Raw genomic sequence first — 22,698 nt, 5'->3', positions numbered from 1 at the left:
ATCTGTTAGGAAGCCAATTGTCCTTATCTTTAGTGGGAGTGATTTCCTAGTAAGCACTGATGAGGCAAAAAATTGAAATTGCACATCCTGTATATTGTTCTCATTTTGCAGTCATTATGCAACTGACAGAACTATTAATAACTGAATGCTACAGAAATAACAGTGCAGCTAGTTTAATGAGCATAATCAACGTTCTATATTCTGATTCTCTATACATACCTACATACATACCTACCTACCTACATTCATTCATTCATTCATTCATTATTTTAGAAAGGATATTATCCACCAGCCTCCCAATTAGTTTGCAGTAGTACATATCATCAGGGACCCATGGGTTATCTTCTCGTGGATTCATAGCGCATTTAAGATAAGTATCACTTAAACACCACCCTAATGGCCGGTTGTCTTTTAGGGAACCAATGATGGCATGGACAAGCTTCCGTTTGAGGTTGGTTCGCTCTCGGAGATGTCCCTCATAGTAGTGAAGGGTGTTGTAGAGGTAGGTCACTGGCCGATCTACCAAAAAAACAAAACCCACCGTAAACAGTTGCATTTGCACTTTTTACAATTGAGACTATCATAAATTGTATGTATATACCAAGAAAATGAGCTGTGCTTTGTTCAAATTATACACACTGCATGCTATTCTTTTTTTGTCTCCCCTCCCCCAGATTTGCATAATTTAGTATAGTTTGCCAGTTACAGAAGAAGTAAGGACATTGAAGCGCCATTCCCAGTCATGGTAATCTTATTTAGCAAATGTTTGGGCTTCATATACATTCCTTTGTTATCATCTTTGTACATGTATAGCCTAGACATGCTCCCGTCATGAGGAAAAAACCAGCTGAAATCTAAATTTATTCTTCACCCACAAATAAAAATAGCAATGAAAGTAATACAGAAAAAGTTTCATGGAGTTCCTTACAAAATTCTAGCACTGATGATGTTACCTAGTTAAGGTAATTAAATGTCTGCAAGAAAACAAGCAAACTGTGAGAGCACCAAGGACCTCTCATTTCAACCCTGAGTTATAAATATTCGCCTCTATTGGTTACAAAAATTCTTTCTCGTGATTTATAGATTATTAGAAGATTGAAGTCACACAAATCATGGCAAATTGTTTGAAGATGTTGCAGGGACTTGATTCTCTGATAGAATTAAAAACTTTGGTGACTGATTCCGGTGACGCAAAAATCACTCAGTCATAAAATTCTAATGAAAAAGAGTATTGAGTTGAAAAGACTTTCTTAGACAGCCCATTTGGTAAAATAATTTTCAATTGTAAACACTTCTTAAACAATGCTGAACAGAATCAATCCAAGGCTACATATAGTCATTTTGTAATAACCACTAAGATTATATGTTTGCTTTCTTGTGACCTACGTATATACTGTTAGAAGTGCACCATATGAAAGCTCTAGCTCTTAGGACGTAACAAAATTAACAATTTAATTTGGTTTCCATGCATCTTTTACTCAGTCTTAGATAAAATTCTTGTAACTTAAAGGATAACAAATTCATTTAGCATTTATGTTTTGCATAATAAATTCTGTCAACTTAATCCAATTTGCATGGATCTAAAATTCAAGCTGTTGGATCACCTAATCCGAATATTTTAAACCATGGAGAATTTTTTTTAAAGAAAAAGGGTTATCTGAAAGAGGGAAGAGAGGGCACAGGTATGTTCATGCTATTACGATTAAAATGTACACAATGCAGCGACACATTTATCTACTTAAACATATTATTGAAAGATAATCACCTGTTTCCTACAACTTCAAGAGATTTGATGCTTCTACCATGTTCAACAGAAGTCAAGCATTCTCTTTTTCTTGAATAGAAAGGATGGCTCTCCCTTAATTGATCTATTCAACCCATGCCTGGATATTTTTAATGAGGGCCTATTTCTCAGACTTGCTACATTGCCATTGATTAACATAGCCAGACCCAATTATTCTTTGCAAGCTTGTCTGTCTGCAGTGTCTATTCTTTCTTAGAAATAGTTTTCCAGCAGCAAGTCTGACAATGCAATTACTTCTCTACCACATTTTTAAGACAAGCACAATCAACAGAGTTGATATAAGACTCGGATACATCATGAAATAAATAGAAAATTTAGTTACAAAGGACATTCATTATCAATCGATAAATAAACATTTATTATTATCAATCCAGTAATATTACAGCAATGAAACAACTTCTGTTACAACTCACCATGGAATTTGTACAAGCCACCTAAGTGATCTAGAAGAGTCTCCAAGGATTTGGATACTGGTAGAAGCTCCAGAAATCTGTGAATCACAATGTCAAACACTGGCAGGAAGCGGAGGCAAACGTTCCCAAAATAAATTGGTAAATACTGTGGCTGGATTTGAACAGGAGGATTGACTTGCTCTGCTAGCCCTTCAAAGTACAGCTTTTCAGGGTATTTCTGAGGGGGGGAGGAAATTACATTAGTTTAATTTGTCTTGGTTTAATAAGCTTTCATTACTGATGTTCTATTTTCTTTCCATTTGAATGTTTTCCCTCTTATATTTTACATCCAGATTTTAATGGAAAAATATCTGGCACAAGTTGACTTTACAAAACATCTTGATCAGAGGTGTCCAAACTTGGCAACTTTAAGGCCCAGAATTCCCCAGCCAGACATCAATAGCCCTCAACAACAACTACTACAAAAATGGTACATCAATCCTAGTTATTACTTCAAGACGATCTTCTGCCACAGTTGTGTATTTGTTTGTTATAGAAGCATTGCTATTTAGGGAAATTAAGACAACAAACCAGAAGTACCTTGTGATAGCTCATATGCTTCGTATGCCAGTCATTCTGTAGCCAATGCTCAGGAGAGTTCTCCTTCACAAAATCACTCACTCTGTTTCGGAAGTCATTGGGTTTCAGTAGGAGCAATTGAATAATGAAATAGCATACTTGGGCTTCATTGCCTTCGTGGCTGCGCATTGCCTTAAATAATGATAACAATTTAAAAATGAATCAAAGTTGAACTAACAAGACAGCGCTACAAAATACCTACAAGAATATTTCTAATTTCTCTGGAGTAGCTCAAGTAAAAAAAACAAAAACGAAACCCAGTCAAATATGAAATTTCCCACTTTGAAATTTCCCACTTTGAGTCTAAAACAAGAAAGCTTGATTTCTTAAGAATGCACTTTATAGTGGTTGAAAGAAATTCTATAATTATTTTTTCAATACCATTCAAAGAATCAAGCAGCCTTCTCTACAGGACATGATAATCCACTGACATTAATACTTGAACTAATTTCAATATTTCCATGATCATGTATAAAAATATGTTACAATTCACCAGCACCTTTCATATCTAGTTGAGGAAGTGAGGTGAAGAAACCAAGACTTATAGAAGCCTCTGTGACTCTGTTACCAAAAATTTTAATTGCCGTATTGCTTTGACTCAACTGGTTCTTATCAGCTTATCTCAGAATGTCTATTGTTCCATGATTAACATTAAGATCCCCTTTCCCATTTTAAATCAATGGCATTTTAGCAGGGTGTTTTCGATTCACGAAATTTTGCCAAGTCCCTGAAAGCAATTGACACAATACTGCGGTCATGATCTCTGATAAATTTCAGAACAGATAATGGCAACTTCTGTCTCAGCATTCCTTACCAAACACAGTATCAACCGATCCAATGTCACAATGTTGTACTTCCACACCATGTCATTCAGAATTTCAATGCATTTGTTGAGCTGCTGGCCTCCAGCTGAGGTAGAAAATTCATAGACCAGGAAATCTGCAAATGTCCTAACATGAGCAACCAGGGCTCTAGCTCCAATTCTTTCTAGTACTCTAAAATAGGAGAGAGAAGTACAAAGGCATTAATCAAATAATATGAAAACAAATTTCCTTCTCTTCCCTTCCCCCGTCCCTCCAAAAAAAAAAAAAAAAAGGCCATGTTATCAAGCAAAGAGTTTTCAAAGTCCCCCTTTTGGAAGGTTCTACATATTGAAAATGCAGGAAACAGATTTGATGAAACAATATTGTAGAATGGAGAGGGAAATTTAGATTCTTTGACTTCTAAATGGATTTTTTTTAAGGCTGTTGGCAGAAGCAATAGCAGTAATAGCAGTGGACTTATATACCGCTTCATAGGCCTTTCAGGCCTCTCTAAGCGGTTTACAGAGAGTCAGCATATTGCCCCCAACAATCTGGGTCCTCATTTTACCCACCTCGGAAGGATGGAAGGCTGAGTCAACCCTGAGCCGGTGAGATTTGAACCGCTGACCTGCTGATCTAGCAGTAGCCTGCAGTGCTGCATTTAACCACTGTGCCACCTTGGCTCTTTGTGTTGTTCTGTAGTACCAGTTATAAAAGTGGCTTGCTTTATTTGCTTTCATATTTTTGTATTTTATTCTATAATCTAATAAACAATGTTAAAATAAATACCAATTGGCCAAATTTTGATCACAGGACTATGGTGATGCAGCGGTTGTAAATATGAAAATTGGTAATAAGTCACTTTTTTCAGTGCCACTGTAACTTTGAGAAGTCACTAAATGAATCCTTGTAAGTTGAGGGCTACCTGTAATGCATTACAAGAAAAGCGCAGCCCAAACTTGTTCCTGTGCAACCCAATATTATTGCAAACTTTAGAAAACACAATAGGTGTTATTTCAAATGAATGGCCACTATGCACAAAATGTTCTCTAGGTTTACAGCGTCGCAAATGTGGTTCAATTTTGCTTTATGGTGCTATGGTATAAATAATAATCAAATCTTTTAAAACATACCGATAACCTATCTGGTTAATGTGATCGGTTTCTAAGAGCATTTTCCAGAGGAGACAAAGGAAGAGAGGAGGGGAGCCTTGCATAGAAAAATGGGTGATGATATCATTTTCAATTGACATGGATTTCCACTTTCGGTATTCCTCTTCCACATTTTTTTTAAGGTTAAACCGGCTCTCTTGAGGCACATTGTTCTGTTTGAAGAATGCCTGAAATAAAACAAGTTAGTAGTCACTAAAACAAACTTCATTTTTATCTAAAATGTATTAGATTTTGTGAGGTCACTCCACTTTCATAATTCAATTTTCCTACTAGGGTCCTAAATTATGGCCAAATCTCCTCACTATCTATGGCACAATTTTACCAAATTTTATTTTGGACAATTTAATTCCAACTTTCAACTTGACAGACAAAGATAAACATAAAGCTGACATCCTCTAAGAGTCAATGCTGACTTATGGAATATAATCCACCATTTTGTGTGTTTGTGTGCATGTATATGTGCTTTAAAACTCTAAATGAGTTAAAACATTTAAAATTAAGAAGTGCTCTACACAACAGTAATATACAAAACCCATCATATCTTTTTTTTAAGCAATTGTCTGAACTGGAGCACCTGAAGATGAAAATTAATATTACAATTCAGTGCAATTATAAGATTCAAACTTATAAGATTATATGATTGCCTCTTATAATTATGAGACTGAACCTTATTAAACTTTGTAATGGAATTCAAAGGTAATGACAATAGAGCATTTTTATAAAGCTAATTTTGTAACAAAGGAATGAGTTTTTGTAGAGATTTCTAAAATATGAGGTTAATGTTGAAATGGAGCAAGAAACAGAAAACCAAACACAACAGATGAGAACAATATTTAGCTCTAAGCAAATTTTACACAAGTATATCTTTACCCTCTTTCATGACATAGATTATTGATCCCAATGCTTCTCAACGTTTGCAGACTTAAAATATGTGAACTTCCAACTCTCAGAATTGGCTGGGGAATCTGAGAGTTGAGGTCCAAATGTCTTAAACTTGCCAAGATTGAGAAAGACTGATTTAAGTTAAACTATTACCTGGAGTGGAGCTGGGAAACAACTCAAAGTATGGGTTGCCCAGTTATGGGGTGTAAAGCTCATGATAGTCTGTAGGATATCTTTGCACCAAGTCCCCTGTATGGAATCTGAACCTGTGAAAAAATCTAAAACAGAAAGATAAACACAACAGACTATTCATAAAATGAAAGCAAACACAGCTGGATTACGCTACTATCATTCTATACTAATTTTGTTTGCACTCCTTCAGTTACTTAGTCACCATTCTTCATTTCTGCTGCTAAGCTTCGTTAAATGATTACTCAATCTGTGAATAGTCCAAGTCCTAATGCTGTCACATGGTTACTGTAGTCAGAACTACACTGATCAAGCAACTTATTCCTGAAGTTGCTGCAAAGGGAAGGCACTTCATACAATTTCTAAATGGTATTATTATCCTACACTACATATCGCAAGATAAAACATCTGCATGTACAATTTTAGAAGTCTAACAGTATAGGTAAATCAAGAACAATAATATTTAAGATACTTAAAAAAATTAACACAGTTCTAACCATTTCTAGTTCCAAAGCAGAATCTATGACAATCTGAAATTGTTACCTGTGACGTGCGTTGCTCTTGCTAGAGTCAAAATGAGTGCTCTGTTAAGTTCTTCCGATTCAGCTGAAAGAACGGTTTTGGGCTCATTAAGGAATCGAGTAAATTGTGGCTGGACTTCAGAGCTGCCTAAGGCAGTAATCAGCCGCAGGGCTGTGCTTTCCACACTATAAAAAGAAGACACTCTTCAGGATATGTTAGGCTAATTACAGAAAATTGAAGTAGAAAACACCTAGAATTCAATGAATTGAATTCTAAATGTGCACAAGCCACATTTCCCACGTGGTCAAATTACAGATTGGTGGAAAGCATGTATTCCTGAAGGCCATTACATCAAAGAAATAAACAGGAGATGTAATCAATCCAGCACTATTTGGAATTGTAACCTTATTTTTTTATTATCGCCTAGTATTTTGAGGATATACATGCATATTTCATATAGCTTAGTGTGACAAAAATGCTGCAAGTAAAATCTAGTCTTCAACTGGAGACAACAGTAAATATTTTAACTTCTAACTAAAATTACAAGCTAATTCATTTCAGATACATTTTTCTTGAAACACCCCAGATTTAATTCAGGGATATGTTTTTTAATCTACAGGGTCAGATGAAAGGAAAGGAGCAATTTATCAAACAATAAAGCAATCATCCCCAAGACAGAGCTGCACTGAAGATGAAATGGAAAGTTGATTCTATCTCATCCCAAAAACAAAGGCCACCCCTTATAATAACCACCCCCAAAACCCAAGGGCTATCTCGGGGTCAGCAACTGCAGCTTTGAAGCAACATGTGGCTCTTTCATGCCTCTGCTGTGGCTCCTTGTCGCCGGTGGGTGCCACCATTGATAAGGCTTTTGGTTAGGACAGGTAGAGGAAAAAGGATGCCACACTAGGCAACTCTATGGTGGGGGAACCAGACTTCCAGTCAGCAGAGGAAAAAGAAGGCCGCACTAGGAGGAGACTCTATGATGAGGTAACTGGACTTCTAATCGGCTCCAGAATTGAACAGGGGAGAGGGCTTTCGTTTAGGACCTTTGTGGCTCTTTGAGAGTTTAAGGTTGCCAACCTCTTGGCTATGTTAATGAAGGAAATCCAGAATATTTCCGTGCATCTAAATGACTAAGTTTATTTCTCAAAATAAGTGCTTGCTAAATCACAGTTCAGAAGAAGGAAACAAAATATTTGCTTGTCTCCTCACACCCTTCCTTGGAACTTAAGCCTATTATTCAATTAAATCACCAGATGAAATTGGAATGGATGTTAAAACCAGGAACCAGAATTGCAACTGAGGTTTATGTTCTTGACCAGGAGTTGCAACTAAAAATAGTAGTTGTGGCTCAATTAAACCACAATTGTACTGTTCACAGGTAACTCAGTTATTATTTCAATGTATATGTACTACACTGAATCCAGAATGCTTAAAATCATTAATTGCTAAAACTCAAAATGAGATTGTGAATCTTTTCCTATAAAGCATAGCCTTTTGAATTGATCATTAATATGGGTTGGTGTTGTTTACATGAGCTTATTATGGTTTGTCCTGTGAACCATGTTTCAACTCCCTACATCTTTTTTAAGTACTCAATTTTACACAAGTCCCAATAAAATGAAAAAGCATGGGAGCTGGAGAAGAAATTCAAACTCCACCACTCTCAAGTTTGTTCTGATTTGTAAAACTGTAGAAAGCATAGCAGAATCTAGGAGTGGAGTGAAAAGGGAAATCAGCTTAGAATCCTTACATAGCCACTCTATGGCTCTAACTCTAAGCAAGTGCTGAACATTACCCAAGCTGACTTTCAGTTATGCAATACAACTACCTTCCTCGCTGAATCCTTTATGCTTTCTAAATCTAAGGAAAGGGAAGGTAGCTCCATTTCATAGGCAGTGGTCAACCGGCACACTCACCTTCAAGACTATATGGACTGCTATCAATCATTCCCCCCCCCCCCAAAAAAAACCTCCAATTTCATACAAATTTGCAGGACAAATTAACTTAAATGTCTGGATTTTGTTCCATTTTATTTTTCTATAATTTCCCAACAATCTTAATGTCTCTAAAGGAAAAATGATGATTTGCTGAAAACACTGTTACCATAAATGAAGCTGGTTTTGATTGGTCTGTGGAAAGGCCGCTAGAGAATGAAGATTACTAAGTAGCTGGACTCTGTAATGAGGCTGGATGTGGTGCATGCGATAGCTGAACATCTCCAACAGGGTATGCAAGATTCCCCAAGCATGAGACTTAAAAACTGTAGGCAGCAGTTGACCTGAGAAGAAAATAAATACTGCCAATTATTTTCTAGTGAAAAATAAAGAGAAAGCCAGCTTTCTTGGGAGCAAAAATCCACCCAGAATGTAAATCCACATTTATAGTATAAACAACTCTCAACACAATATTCTTTCCAGTAAAATACTACCACTACATTGAAAAATCTTAACAGAAGACCAGAAAAGTAGGAGGCCCATTTTTACAGGCATATTATTACTATACAAATAAGAATATCACAGTATTTATTAAATCACCACTCCATTGCATACAAGCTTAGAAGAACCTATTCAAAGGGCAGATCTTTAGTAAAAGGCTAAAGGTTCATAGAATCTGAAGAAAAACCAGAAAATACAGTTGTATAGCTTCAGATATCAATTTAAGACAAAAAAAAATTGGTTGTGTTCACACACTGAAATGTGACAAAATGTATTATGTTTAACTATAATTTAAAGACTGACTCAATTACAGGGGTGATAAGTGTACCATTGGGACAGGGGTGTCAAATTGGCGGCTCGCAGGCCAGATGTGGAGGGGAAAATGTTGTGAAACCACATGATGGCAACGTGACGCCATGAATTTGACACCCATACATTGGGAGAATTGGGGGGAAAAACAGGTTAAGGATACATCATCATGAAAATGACTTGATGGCACAATTAATTTAGCAGGTGAAATGAATATTGTGAATTATATATAATAATGTGGTTACTGAGGTAGGGATTCCATTTACTGTATTTTATTCCACAGATCATTCTTCTGAAATTATAGCCTATTATGTATGAATAAATCCGGTCACAACTTAACCTTGGCCAATCATTCTCACTCTAAACTATCAACCAAGATTATTTACAGTTTTCAAGGTTTTAAATATTTTATCTGAAATTTCTGAGAGGCAGAAATTAAAAGAAATGAATATAATATAATATAATATAATATAATATAATATAATATAATATAATATAATATAATATAATATAATATAATATAATATAATATAATATAATATAATATAATATAACATAACATAACATAATATAATATATATTATTATAAATATTGCCTCTGGCGGACTTAGATTTTGAAGGGATAAATTTCAGTTTCACCAAAATATACTTAAATGAGAAAATAAGTATAGCTTCTTCCATCAATTTTAGCTTATATCCAATGGTCGGATTGTGGAGGCTGTAATCAATTAATTTCTGGAAGGTTACAAATTAATTGACATCAACTAATGGAAGAACAGGCAAACTTTTCTCCTGAGAGATTGAGTCTCCCATCAGACATAATACCCCATATCTTTAGATTATTGCCTAGAGTTAAGGAATGATTTCTTTGATACTATAATGGGCAAAGAAGCAGTAAAGTGAAACAATTCTTGCAGGATCCTGTTATCATAACCTAAAAATTAAGGTAATGGTAATATTCATCCTCTTGTCTGGACTAGCTTGAAAGATTGACATCAATCTTGAAATCTGAAAATACATCTCACCCCCTTGCCTTTTTCAGGCCAAGAAACTAGGGAGGGTCCTTTCTGAGTTGTTTACCATGCCCCCATTCCTTCTGCAGACTAAGCTGTCTCTTATCTGACTGTTGTGGCTCCTCCTCCTCTGTCTCTCAAGGACATTCTATAGACAATTACAACTGCTGATGATTCTAAGCAATTCGGTTTGGAATTTATATCATTAAAAATTAGCAGTCCAAAAGAATATTAATTAATGAAGTTTTCTTACTGATAAAACCTTTGATGCCCAAGGATTCTATTTCCATGTAAACCAGCAGACGACTATATGTTTCCACAAGAGCTGGAGCCAAGGCCAAGCTAGATTTTGCATGGGCCAGTTTTATTACCCTGGTGGCTATGCTATGAATAAGGCTGGAAAGAAGAAGAAGAAGAAGGTGTTATTTTCCATAACAAATTCTAAAAATTAGGACTCTGGGATTCAGGAAAGCAGTCAGGTTTGTATGACACAACACTGAAGGTACCTCACTTTCTTAGTATTTCAATGACTGTTCAGCCATGATTGGCAACCCCTCTGTAATTCAGCATGTCACAATACAGAGAACCCACCAATTTGGATTGGTACTAACCAGAATTCAAAATCATAGTTATTTGTTGGGTTTTAAACTGTAGTTAAGGCCTAGATCCGTGATGGCGAACATATGGAGTCATATTTGGTGGCACGCCAGTTGTCAACTCTGACGCGCACAACCTGATTTTCACCCTCAGGAAAGCCTCTGGAGGCTGGAAAGAGCAAAAGTTGGCTCCAATGGCCCAACTGGAAATTTGGAAACGAACTTCCGGGGCCATTTTTGCCCTCTTCAGCCTCCAGAGGCTTTCCTGAAGTCTGGGGGGGCTGGGGAAGCCATTTTTGTCTTACCCAGTCTTCAGGAAAGCCTCCGGAGCCTGGGGAAGGGTAATGAACGCATGTGGGGGGGGGGGGGTTGTCACACACGCATGCGCAAGTGGGTGGGGAGATTGAGTGGGCATGCATGTGTGTGCAATTTTGGCATGTCATAAGAAAAAGGTTCACCATCACTGGCTTAGATGCTTACCCAAGACCCCATCAAAATCATAAAGCAGCTGGCAAGGCCAGGGTTAAGGACAGCCCACACATTCATGCTAACTACCCACTCCAGTTGAAGTCATGGACAGCCTATGGCCTTTATAAGGTATTTCAATTTAATATTTGAAAAAATAAACACCCAGAGCGATTTGACATGTCAGGCAAATGCATCTACTGTTGTTACTAATTACACTTTACCTCATTTTGGCATGAACTGTGAGGGAGTCCAAGAGGTTCATTGGCAGTGGTGTGATTGAGCCCGAGGCCATGCAGTTGGTTCCTGGGAGAGGAATTCTCATGTTGCCATTCCCATAAATGGTTTCCACCAGAACACCCATAGGTAACGTAAAACATTCTGAATTAGTGGAATAAGCATTGCACAGCAAGGCGATCTTGTAGTCATTCATGTGAAGACTTTTATTCCTTAGACTCTGTTGCAAGAACCTGGACAACCAAAGATACTTAAATGAATGGGAAAAACTCATTTATGTGCAAAAGATCTGATACACACTTGACGTCAAAAATATACATGTGATAATAGTATGTTAAGAGTCACAAGGATATCAACTTTTCTGCAGAATAAGACAGAAGCTACTTGGAGTGAATCATAGATCCATTAGCGCAACATCTGCTCAAATCATCTCTTCTTACCAAATGACCTAATTCTATATAGTTGCTCTTGAGGTAAATAGGAAAGCAACTCATAAAATCCCAGATAGCCCCATTACCACAATTCTAAATGGAGATGGCAAAATTTAGGGTAATTTTCCAATGTCTCTACCTTGCCAATAAGTAAAATGGGCATATCAAACTTTTGCTAGGCTGAATACATTTTTTTTAAGATTAAAAAAAAATGAAACCCTGACAAAATCGAACAAAATTAATAGGGCAGAAAAGTCGCCGTTACCATCTAAAATGTTTTCTTTGTATTAATAATCACAGAAAAAATAATAATTCACCTGTAGTGTTACAAATAATTTATGCCTTATACCTCCTGCGGATTCAAAAGCCCTTTAAAATAATTCAGATTGCCCATCGTTATAATAAAACACAGAACAGCTACTAGAATGTTAGATAAGCTTCATTCCTGAATTTCCTTGAAACTGCATCTCAAGGATGGTTATTTCCTTCCTTCTTTTGTTTAGTAGAAATTGTTCTATTTTATTAGTCTTTTAACTCTCAAGACTGTTTTGTCATCCTGAAAATTTTACTGCAATGCTGGTTTTAAATGCTATCATGTGATAATGTTTTTTTTTTAAAAAATTCAGGATTTATGTTTCCTGATTTTAAGCATGCATTTTTGATCCTCTGTAGTTACAGGATTTGGTATACATTTAATGCAAAAGTTAAACTGTATACTTCTTTTGGGTGAGTATCATTGTTAGTCCTCTTTTCAGAGATTTTAGGATGATCATAATTGAAAAGCATGATCATTATTTACAAAACATATTTACTCATGATGGAGCTTGAGGGAGTGAGGAATTGGAATCTGTAGTTTAGAATTGTCACTATGAGCCTTTCTGTTCAGATGTATCCAGATGCAAGTCATTGCAAAAGCATGGGTTGACTGCGGTTTGTTGATATCAGGCACAGGAATGCACTAAGGAAAAAAGGAACATGATGTTAAATTATATTACATTATTATTCAGCAAAAGGATATGGCGAATCAAAATTTAGAAACAGAGTAACTACATTTTCAGGAACTTGTGTATTTGTTAAGGTGACTATTTCTTAAAATATTTTGGCAATTCAATCGGCTAATACCCACCTTTGTGTTTTCTCTTTTTTTCCAACTTGATCATGCAATCAGGATTACATAATTTTGCCAAATGTCAAGATTGGCTACTTTATCTTTGAGAATTTTCTTCCAATTTAGCTTTTACTCTTTGGAACAGACAATTGAACTATGTTGTTAGCCTTGCTAGGTAGCCAGAAAAGAAGCACAGCCAGAAATATGAACTCTATCTTTCTTGTAAATTTCATTAACCAGTGGGAGATCTTGAAAAGTATTCTATTCCTTCATTCCCTGCATGGGGCAACAATCTAACAGCTGCCATAATGGGCATTTTTGGGTATGAACCTAGCTATCACATCTGAATTGTAAATTGTTTTCAAAAACAGTCTCATATAATGCCCATTACATATGACCATCTTTAAAAGTGTTTGTCATGTCAATATTATATAAATAAAATTATATATGTATAAACTTTTCAGGGTTGTAAAAAGGGTACTATATGAAAGAAATATCACAGTAATATCTTTAGTGGGTTTACAAAAGATGCATAGCTGGGAAAAGCCAATAGAGAAGCCAAATTATCTAGAACTAAACTTGGATTTATAAACTTTCCCAGACTATAAACTTGTATTTTCAATAAAATGTTACCCTATCCAACACAAATTTTAAATGCAGATACAGAAAGCTGAACAGAGTTGTACCTTATGCCTACAAGGGACAATGTCACCTAAATCTCAAATGAACTGACCATGATATTATATGGATGTTACCTACAATGAAGTCTAGGATAAAAACCTCAAGGCATGAGATTTTAGACTAACAACACCCAATGTCCAGGAGGTTTAAGTTTAAGTTTTATTTTATTTATATGCCGCCCTATTCCCTAAAAGGGACTCAGGGCGGCGAACAACTTAAATGGGAAGGGGAAACATACAAGTACAAAATAGACATTTAAAATGACCAACAACCACACCTGTCGAGAGGGGAAGGGAGCTCATCAACCTCAGGCCTGCCGACACAGCCAGGTTTTAACGGCTTTTTGGAAAGCAGGGAGAGAGGTGAGGGTCCGAATCTCCGCGGGGAGTTCGTTCCAAAGGGCCGGAGCTGCAACAGAGAAGACCCTCCCCCGGGTCGTAGCCAGATGGCATTGGCTGATGGATGGAACCCGGAGGAGGCCGACCCTGTGCGATCTAATGGGTCTTTGGGAGGTAATTGGCAGCAGGCGGTCTCTCAAGTACCCAGGTCCAATACCATGAAGGGCTTTATAAGTAATAACTAGTACCTTGAAGCGTATCCAGAGGCTGATTGGAAGCCAGTGCAGCTCGCGGAGGATAAGTGTAACGTGGGTGTATCGAGGTACACCCACAATCGCTTGCGCGGCCACATTCTGGACCAGTTGAAGTCTCCGAATGCTCTTCAAGGGCTGCCCCATGTAGAGCGCACTGCAGTAGTCCAGTCTTGAGGTCACGAGGGCGTGAGTGACTGTTGCGAGTGCCTCCCGGTTCAGGTAGGGACGCAACTGGTGCACCAGGCGAACCTGGGCAAATGCCCCCCTGGTCACAGCTGACAAATGATGTTCTAAAGTCAGCTGTGGGTCCAGGAGGACTCCCAAGTTGCGAGCCCTGTCTGAGGGGCGTAAAATTTCATCCCCCAGCCTGAGTGATGGAATACTAACCAAATTTTTGGGAGGAAAACATAACAGCCACTTGGTCTTGTCTGGATTGAGCACAAGCTTGTTAACCCCCATCCAGACCCTGACAGCCTCCAGGCACTGGCACATCACGTCGACCGCTTCACTGAGTTGGCACGGGGCAGACAGATACAACTGAGTGTCGTCCGCATATTGATGGTATTTTATCCCGTGCTGTCGAATGATCTCACCCAGTGGCTTCATGTAGATGTTAAACAGGAGGGGGGACAGGACTGAACCCTGAGGAACCCCATATTTCAGGATCCCCTTTGCCAAATAATCCCCTGAGGGAAAAGGATTGGTTTTATCTCTTGGATATACAGTTAAAAGTGAACCATAAGTAATAATAGTAAAATATTTTAAGTGGCAACTCACTTCCTTCTCAGGATAGAGGAGGTCAAATAGCTTCATTACAGGAAGAAAGTCGCCTAATGCATTTTTCTGAATGCTTCCCGAGATAAACTGTAATAATACCCACATCAAATGGTCTCGGCCTTTGATCAGACCTCGTCCTGCCAACTGTAAGACAAACAAACAAAACTCTGTGAATACCAAATGCACACTCCTAAGTAAGCTCTCACAAGTTTCTAAGAACTATACATTTATAGATGCCTGCAAAGATGCCTTCCCCACAAGTTATTTGCCAACATTGAGGTAAAACCAACTGTTCTGATTCTAGGCAGCTCAATATTAAAAAATGGGGGAGGGGGAGGAATCAACATTCTATACTCAGTAAACATATAGTTTGTAAACATCCCAGCTAATTTCAAAAATCAAATATATTAAGAGTGAGACATCTATCTCTAGGGCTGTGCAAAGTGCACACATATGCAGAGAAAGTCAAGTACAGCTTCTGAAACAGGCCTGAAAAATAAAGAGGCTTGAAATATGTTTTGTGCATGACTTTTGTGGTTTGGGCCCTGGCATTTGTCTATCACAACAGAAAGGGTAACTTTCTAAAAGTATGACAATATTATGTCATAGGAGGAAAGTGAAGAAGTTTTTGTGTCCCACTTCATTCAGTCTGAATAACACAGATGGTTTCTGTTACTAGGTAATATACCAAACACTTCCTGTGTATTTTTTCATTACTGGCCAGCTCTGTCCTGCTATGAATACCTGATGATAATCTTTACTGTTAAAACAAGTGTAGTTGGGATACTGTTTTCTTAAATGCTTGCATGTAATGTCACATGCAGGAGATCTATAGCTACCCACTTACCAAACTAATTGGTGCCAAAACTGAAGGGTCAATGAGATACAATAATGTCCGTATGTGAGAGATTTTTTAAAAGCTTGAGAAAGTCATCCATTTGATCTCGCTACCAAAAACCTACCTTCTGATGCAGAGACAGGACCATGTGAGGGAAGCTTGCAAATTGAAAAAGTACGAAGAAGATAAGCTGACTGGAGAGATGCTGCCATAGCAACTGGCTGGTTCCACCATCATCAAATTTCTCCTCCGTCTCTGAGCGCTCCATGGCATATACCACCAAATCCACCAACTGGTCCTCCAGCACAGGACATCGCTGTTTGTGCTGCAAAGTAGAAATCAGATACAACATTCCAAAACCTAGCATTTATTGTTTTCATACTTTATTAAATTGGGAAGCATGACATAAAACATTTACAAGGTAAGCCAATGCATTAAAACTGTCTGATGTTACAGGCCACTTTAAATCATACTCTGTTTATTATGCCGATTTACCAAGCTGCTTCTTTATGGAATTGACCAAAAAGATGGTTTTCAAGAATATAGTTCCATGATACATTTTTGATTAACAAATTTAAGAATATGATACTTTGGGAAAATGCTGTAATTGATTTGTTTTGACTCACCTTTTTCTAATAATTGAAAAACTCAAATAATGTAAGTAAAAACAAACTTCCATTTACCATACCTATTATGCTTTTCTATTCCTTCTTTTTCGCCCTGTGCAACTTTTATTTTATGTATCATTAAGCATGATTTGAAGTTAATTTACAAAAACTGGGAGGGCTATCAAACATATATCCTCTTTTTTACTTTTAATTTGCCACAACTCAGTAATTTAAATATAATGGGTTAGAGGGGGAAAACAAGACAAGGTGCTTATATCTAAATATTAGAATGTAGGTGGTTTGATGTTACCCATGGACAAACTGATTGCATTCATGGATCCTGCTGAGCCAGATGCAGGAGATAAGATAAGTGAAAGAGCAGGAATAAGCTTTAGTAATCTCAAAGATGCACTCTGTACTCCTTCAGTAATGTCATAAACAATCTGGAAGTCTCTGCTTTTATTTATATGGAACCTGTCATGTTGTCCAAATAACGGTGGTTTGCATACTTAGTTTTAAACCATCCAAAAGTGATTTGAGAAATTGGTTGCTGAAATCAGCCAATGCTACAGTTTAAAACAGTTTTCTGTTTTACCGGTGGGTACCAGCAAACCGGTGGAGAAGTTCTAAACTTTTCCCAGCTGTATAGAAGACATAAAAAGGAGAGAGTGAGCCTCAGGCTTCTTGCTGCTCATTTCTTCTTCATAAAACTCCATATGGCTTGGCATATAAATGTTGTCACTGCATGCATTCAATTCTGCTTTGTAACTCTTCATGTTATTCCCAAACAGCCTTACTGGGTTTGGGAAGAGACTTGAGCATTATGTAAAAAGCATTCCACTGAAATATCAAGTGGTGGAACAATGCCTGTGACAGCCTTGCCTTGTATATCTATCTATCTATCTATCTATCTATCTATCTATCTATCTATCTATCTATCTATCTATCTATCTATCTATCTATCTATCTATCATCTATCTATCTTTCTTTCTTTCTTTCTTTCCTTCCTTCCTTTTGTCCTTCCCTCCCTCCCACCCACCCATTTGAATCTTGGCCTTGACTATAGTCTATACCTAAGACTTTGTATTTTAACAATACTTCTCTGTATTTTGAACTCTGAATTGGGTTTTGATTACCCCTAGTATAATTTTACAGTTTTGTAATCATCTCATGTCTAGATGACACGTGGCAAATTAGATTAAACTTTGTACTTGGACACTCTAGACTAGAACTTTGTAATATATATAAGACTGTAATTTTTAGAAGTAAGTTATTATGTGGATTCATGTTCCCTCTGGCATTGCTTTAAAACTAACTTGAACCATTTCTGAGATTTTTTTAAAAAAAAACCTAAAAGAATATTGGTTTTACATTATGGACCTGTAACATAACACAGCTTTAGCATGAAGAAAAATATATTATTTTAAAGAAACAATACAGAAAAGATACGGAGCTGTTTGGAATCTAATCATGAAAATGCTGCGTCCCTTTCTAGAGGCAAAAAAAGGGGGATTTTAAATTTTTGGGGGGGAAATTGCCATGGTATCCAAATATGATTTAAGTCAAAACATTTTAGCTCTCCTCTTCATGAATTTTCCTTTGACTAATAGATAGCCTACAATGTACCTCTGAATTAAAAAAGAAAGGAAACAAAGAAAAACCTTGAAAAGAGATACTAATTCTAGCCTAATCAGAGGGGGTCACTTTTTGCCATGAAAAAGGGATTATGCTTTCGAATTAACAATACAATGCGAGAATGGCAAAATTTTGGACAAAATAGGAGAACAGCACTCTCTCTTCCACATGCTCTATGCCAGCTCAAAACGGCCCCAAGTTACAATTCTAGCTGAGCTTTCGTAAAACATGCTTAAAAACAAGAATTCTAATAAAAAAAAGAAAGCATTAGTTGCTCCTGGCTCTCTTTCAAAATCACAATGCCATCATCACAACTCAATCACATTACAATTTTTACAAAGGGCAATATCAACACCAGTTGAGAATACTCCCCCCCACCAAATGCAGCTAATTATGAAGCAGAGCAGAATGCAACAGACAATACTACAAACTATTCAATGATTCAGCATGCAAAAACTACTGTGTTCAGGGCTTGAAATTCACTATAATTTGATATGGAGAAATACAGCATTGTGGTGGTAATTATCAAGGCAGGATATATCATTAAAATAAAATTCATGTTGTTTTTTTTAAAGTTTGGAAAAAAAATAGAAAAGCCAGTTCTTGGCTTCCACCATACTCTTAACTTGACCAGGAAATGGAACCCACAAAGCAGCAGATATTAGTTGTTCTCAGTAGTTCTATGGGAAAAAGAGGTTTAACAACAACAAAAAAACTGTTGGGAGCCTTAGCTTTTCTTAAATTTTGCTCTTGTAAATTATGTATTACTCTCAGTGCTTTGACACAAGGGAAGGTCAAAGTCAAACTGTTAAGAGGACAACATCTGATTCTCACCCTGACAGAAGGTACAGGCAAGATCATGGACATACTGCTCAATTTCATGTTTTTCAACTTTAACCTCATGTTTTCATCCAAATGTCAGTAGTACTTGTCAGTGTATTTCTTTCTGTATTAAAGGTGACAAACTATGAAGTCAATCACTTTGATTTCCAAGACATATCCATGCTATTTTCTTGACAATAGTAAGGGAGTGGCCTGCCCACTTTGTTTGTCAAGCTCTAATTCCACCATACAGCCCTGGTATTTCCCAGTACTCTCCCATCCTAGTATTATACCAGGCCCAACTTTTAGTTTACAAACCCAGGTAAGCTATGTGTTGCTACATGCTGAAGTATCGGACTATATGTTGGGTATATAGATGTGTAATGATGGGTGATGCTAGTTCTTCTCTAAATTAATTCATAAACAAGTGTGCCAATCCATTCAGAAGTATGAAGACTTACATAAGAACATATTGGATCCTATGGTTACAGGATGAACATGACTTTCTTGGCCAGAAACCAGCCACTACAATAAAATAGCTCAACTCTTTTAAGAGAAGTTTCCCTTTCTTAGGTAGTAATTGGACAAATGGAAATGATACCTCACTTTCTGATATCAACTGTCACTAGAAGAGCCAGCATTTTTCAGTATATAGTTATGAAAAAATGTAGCCAGGTTAAAATATTTGGCAATTAAGCTGTTTGTAAACATTAGAATTCAAGAGTACAGAATATGGATTCTCATTCCTGCAGTTTGAACCTTTTTTCTTTTGAAAGCTGCATAAACCAAGTTTTCATTATTCTTTCATATTTTATGTAAAAACTGGCTCAGTGAGGACAAAGTATCAATACATGGAGGAAGCTTAGTGGATATATTATCTCTAAGAACACTCTGAACTGCAGAACCTGTGGACTCAGAGATCATAAACCTCTTCCGCTTATTTGTAAAATTCATTTTACTTAAAATCAGCAGGTAATTTAAAAAAATATTCTGTAATGACAGCAAGTTAACATTCTTAAAAGAACAACAAAAATAAGGTTTTATATATGAAACTCAATAAAGAATAATTCGAAGTCCAGTTTCTATTGTTTTTGTTTTTATTTTTAAAAAAAAGTTTTAGTAACCACTGGGGGAAAAAATCCAATAGAAATGAAATTGCCAGTTTTAATTTGAACTGAGCACAAAGTCTTTGAAAACAATGCAATATGTCTGTGCCCCTCAGAGAAGAGTGAGAGATATTGTGTTCTTTACATATTTTACTTGTACAACAAATTTTAGCAGTGGTAGATGTAGAACACCTATGCATTACAGACACTTTTGACTACCCTGTAGAGTAATACTTAGAGGCCTAAGATGAGGCCATTAGCAGATCTAATTTTAGAGACCTATGCGGAGCACAGACAACACATTCCTTAATCCTGCTATTACTTCTATAGGTACAGGCCCACTGCACCTATACAGTTTTCATAAACTCTTCCTCTTAGACAAGGGGATAATTTGATTGATTGACCCAAGTTCCAAGTTCCTAGATTCTTGTTGCACTGAGCCAAGGTGGCGCAGTGGTTAAATGCAGCACTGCAGGCTACTGCTAGATCAGCAGGTCAGCGGTTCAAATCTCACCGGCTCAGGGTTGACTCAGCCTTCCATCCTTCCGAGGTGGGTAAAATGAGGACCCAGATTGTTGGGGGCAATATGCTGACTCTTTGTAAACCGCTTAGAGAGGCCTGAAAGGCCTATGAAGCGGTATATAAGTCTACTGCTATTGCTATTGCTATATTGCTATTTTCCAGCACCATTGATAGGTTTAGATCTGAATAGTTTTCATATTCCATTTTGAACACTGTAAACTACAAATCTGCATGTAATACGAAATGTTCAATTCAATTTAAAAGGCCAATTCAATACTTAGTGCACACTTTGGGCTGAAGCCAGGGACTGAACTTCAACAAACACTAAATTTTAGGATCAACTAAATAATTTATTACTTTAAAAAGATTTTGTAAAAAGAAAAATCTAAACATGGTAAAAGTTTTGCTGGAGAATATAGGGACTAAAAAGAAGATAAATCTTAAACTAATCCTTAATAAGGGGTGATGTTAGTAAGACTGATTATATAATCCTTTCATCTATAAATCATGACTGCAAAAAGGAAAGTGTTGTTATGAAAAATGACCTATCTATGGTACTCTTCTATTCATGAGTCTAGATTCTGAGAAATTTCACAAGTATCTATATAGGCTTTGTTTTAATTCTTGTATTTTAATTTATTTAGGACAATATTTGCTCTACTTAGAGTAATATTTGCATTGTTTTTTTATATATTGCTCTGGGCACTCTGGGAAAAAGGACAGTATATAAATGATGACAATCACATTATAATTGAAATGGAATAAAATCTGGGTCTATTGTTTGGACTAGAAATATACAGAAACAACTTTGAAGCAAAAAAAAACAAAAACAAACCCCAGAAAGTTTTCAAACAGCGTGTTCCTTAAGAGTCAATGTTTCATCTTCTTAAGTTATGAACATAATTGTCCTATTCAGATCAACTAAATAAGGAAGAGAGCCACTTTAGTAATCTAATTACAGAAACAAATATTGGAGAAGTCTCTTGAAATTTTCTAATCTCAAAGGGGTTATCCTTGGAAATAAAAAATAAAATAGGAGGAGAGAATTATTATTAGAATGCATGCCAGAAATAGAATGCCAGAAAAAAAAATTCTTTGCCTCGGGATAATTATATGAAATAAATAACCAACAATCCTTTTGTAATAATGTTTACACTGCTCATCTTACCCACATAATATGTTTCCAAGTAAATCAAGCAAGACAGATTACATGGGTAGGCCATACACATTTAACTTTGTATTACTGGATCTTTATCTGTAGGGGGAAACCACACTTGGCATATGGAGTATATGAGCAGGCATGCTCCTATTTTTATGTATGTCAACACGATGATCAATGTGCAGTATCAAATGAATGCAATTCTGGTGCATTTCTAAGTCTAAAGTACCAAAGAGATCTCAATAAATCCCTATTTCCCAGCAGGTTGTTTCCCAACCATTGGTTTGCACAATTTGAATATTAGTCAGCTGATGGAATTTTCAGCATCGTCTCTGAATTCCCATCAAGAAATGTTACACACGATCCTTCCATGCTTTCCACTGACAAATGAACAAGAAATTCACAGACTGTTGTTATTGTGGCAGCACACCTACAACTCAGAGTTTGTCAGCATTTCCATCAAAAAAGAACCATTCATTCCGGGTTTTGTTGCTTGACGATAACTGTTTGCTCTCAGAAAATTGAAATTAAATAACAAGTCTTAGTGTTTCATAACTCACATTAGGCAATAACTTTTAAATTTCTTTTCTAAAACTAGAATTTTTGAAGAGTTTAACTCAAAAAATCTTCATTCTTAATTCAAAAGCATTTGTTTATTGTAAAATTGAAAGAAGATTTCAGGGAGGCAATAGGGAGAGATCTATAAACATCACAGAACTCCAAATGTTTAAACAAGACAGTATCTTGTTTAAATATTTGGAGCTCAATGTTTTCCCATATAGAGCTTGCTTCTCTTTCAAGGAAGAAAGTTGTGTTCCTTTAAGCACTTAATCTGGTTTGAATAAGGAGAGAAGGGAAAGAATGCTGCTTTAACTCCATACATAGAAAACTCAGGATCTTTATGGTAATGCTTATTTTTTATATCAGAAAATCCTTCCTGTAGAAAGCTCTTTAA

The 22,698-nt window shown here is 36.5% G+C and overlaps 1 protein-coding gene across 4 annotated transcripts in view; it reads right to left on the bottom strand.

The window, feature by feature from the left end:
- MED23 (mediator complex subunit 23) overlaps positions 1–22,698 on the bottom strand; it is a 48,816-nt gene that overhangs the window by 6,210 nt on the left and 19,908 nt on the right. For all 4 annotated transcript variants that reach the window (XM_087718475.1, XM_087718474.1, XM_087718476.1 and 1 more), the window contains 13 exons: positions 16,016–16,216; positions 15,054–15,197; positions 12,708–12,853; positions 11,452–11,697; positions 10,420–10,562; positions 8,513–8,687; positions 6,425–6,588; positions 5,846–5,970; positions 4,772–4,977; positions 3,650–3,830; positions 2,797–2,967; positions 2,218–2,434; positions 283–519 (listed from right to left, as the gene is read on the bottom strand). In XM_087718475.1, the coding sequence (XP_087574601.1) occupies positions 283–519; positions 2,218–2,434; positions 2,797–2,967; positions 3,650–3,830; positions 4,772–4,977; positions 5,846–5,970; positions 6,425–6,588; positions 8,513–8,687; positions 10,420–10,562; positions 11,452–11,697; positions 12,708–12,853; positions 15,054–15,197; positions 16,016–16,216 (2,356 nt within the window). The remainder of the gene's footprint in view (positions 1–282; positions 520–2,217; positions 2,435–2,796; positions 2,968–3,649; positions 3,831–4,771; positions 4,978–5,845; positions 5,971–6,424; positions 6,589–8,512; positions 8,688–10,419; positions 10,563–11,451; positions 11,698–12,707; positions 12,854–15,053; positions 15,198–16,015; positions 16,217–22,698) is intronic.

This window comes from Thamnophis sirtalis, unplaced genomic scaffold (assembly GCF_051295495.1).
Source record: "Thamnophis sirtalis isolate CommonGarterSnake01/CBP01778 unplaced genomic scaffold, rThaSir2_p1.2 scaffold_6, whole genome shotgun sequence".
In the NCBI taxonomy this organism is placed as follows: domain Eukaryota; kingdom Metazoa; phylum Chordata; class Lepidosauria; order Squamata; family Natricidae; genus Thamnophis; species Thamnophis sirtalis.
The sequence above is the reverse complement of the archived record's forward strand: the minus strand, read 5'-3'. Positions and strand labels throughout refer to the sequence as shown.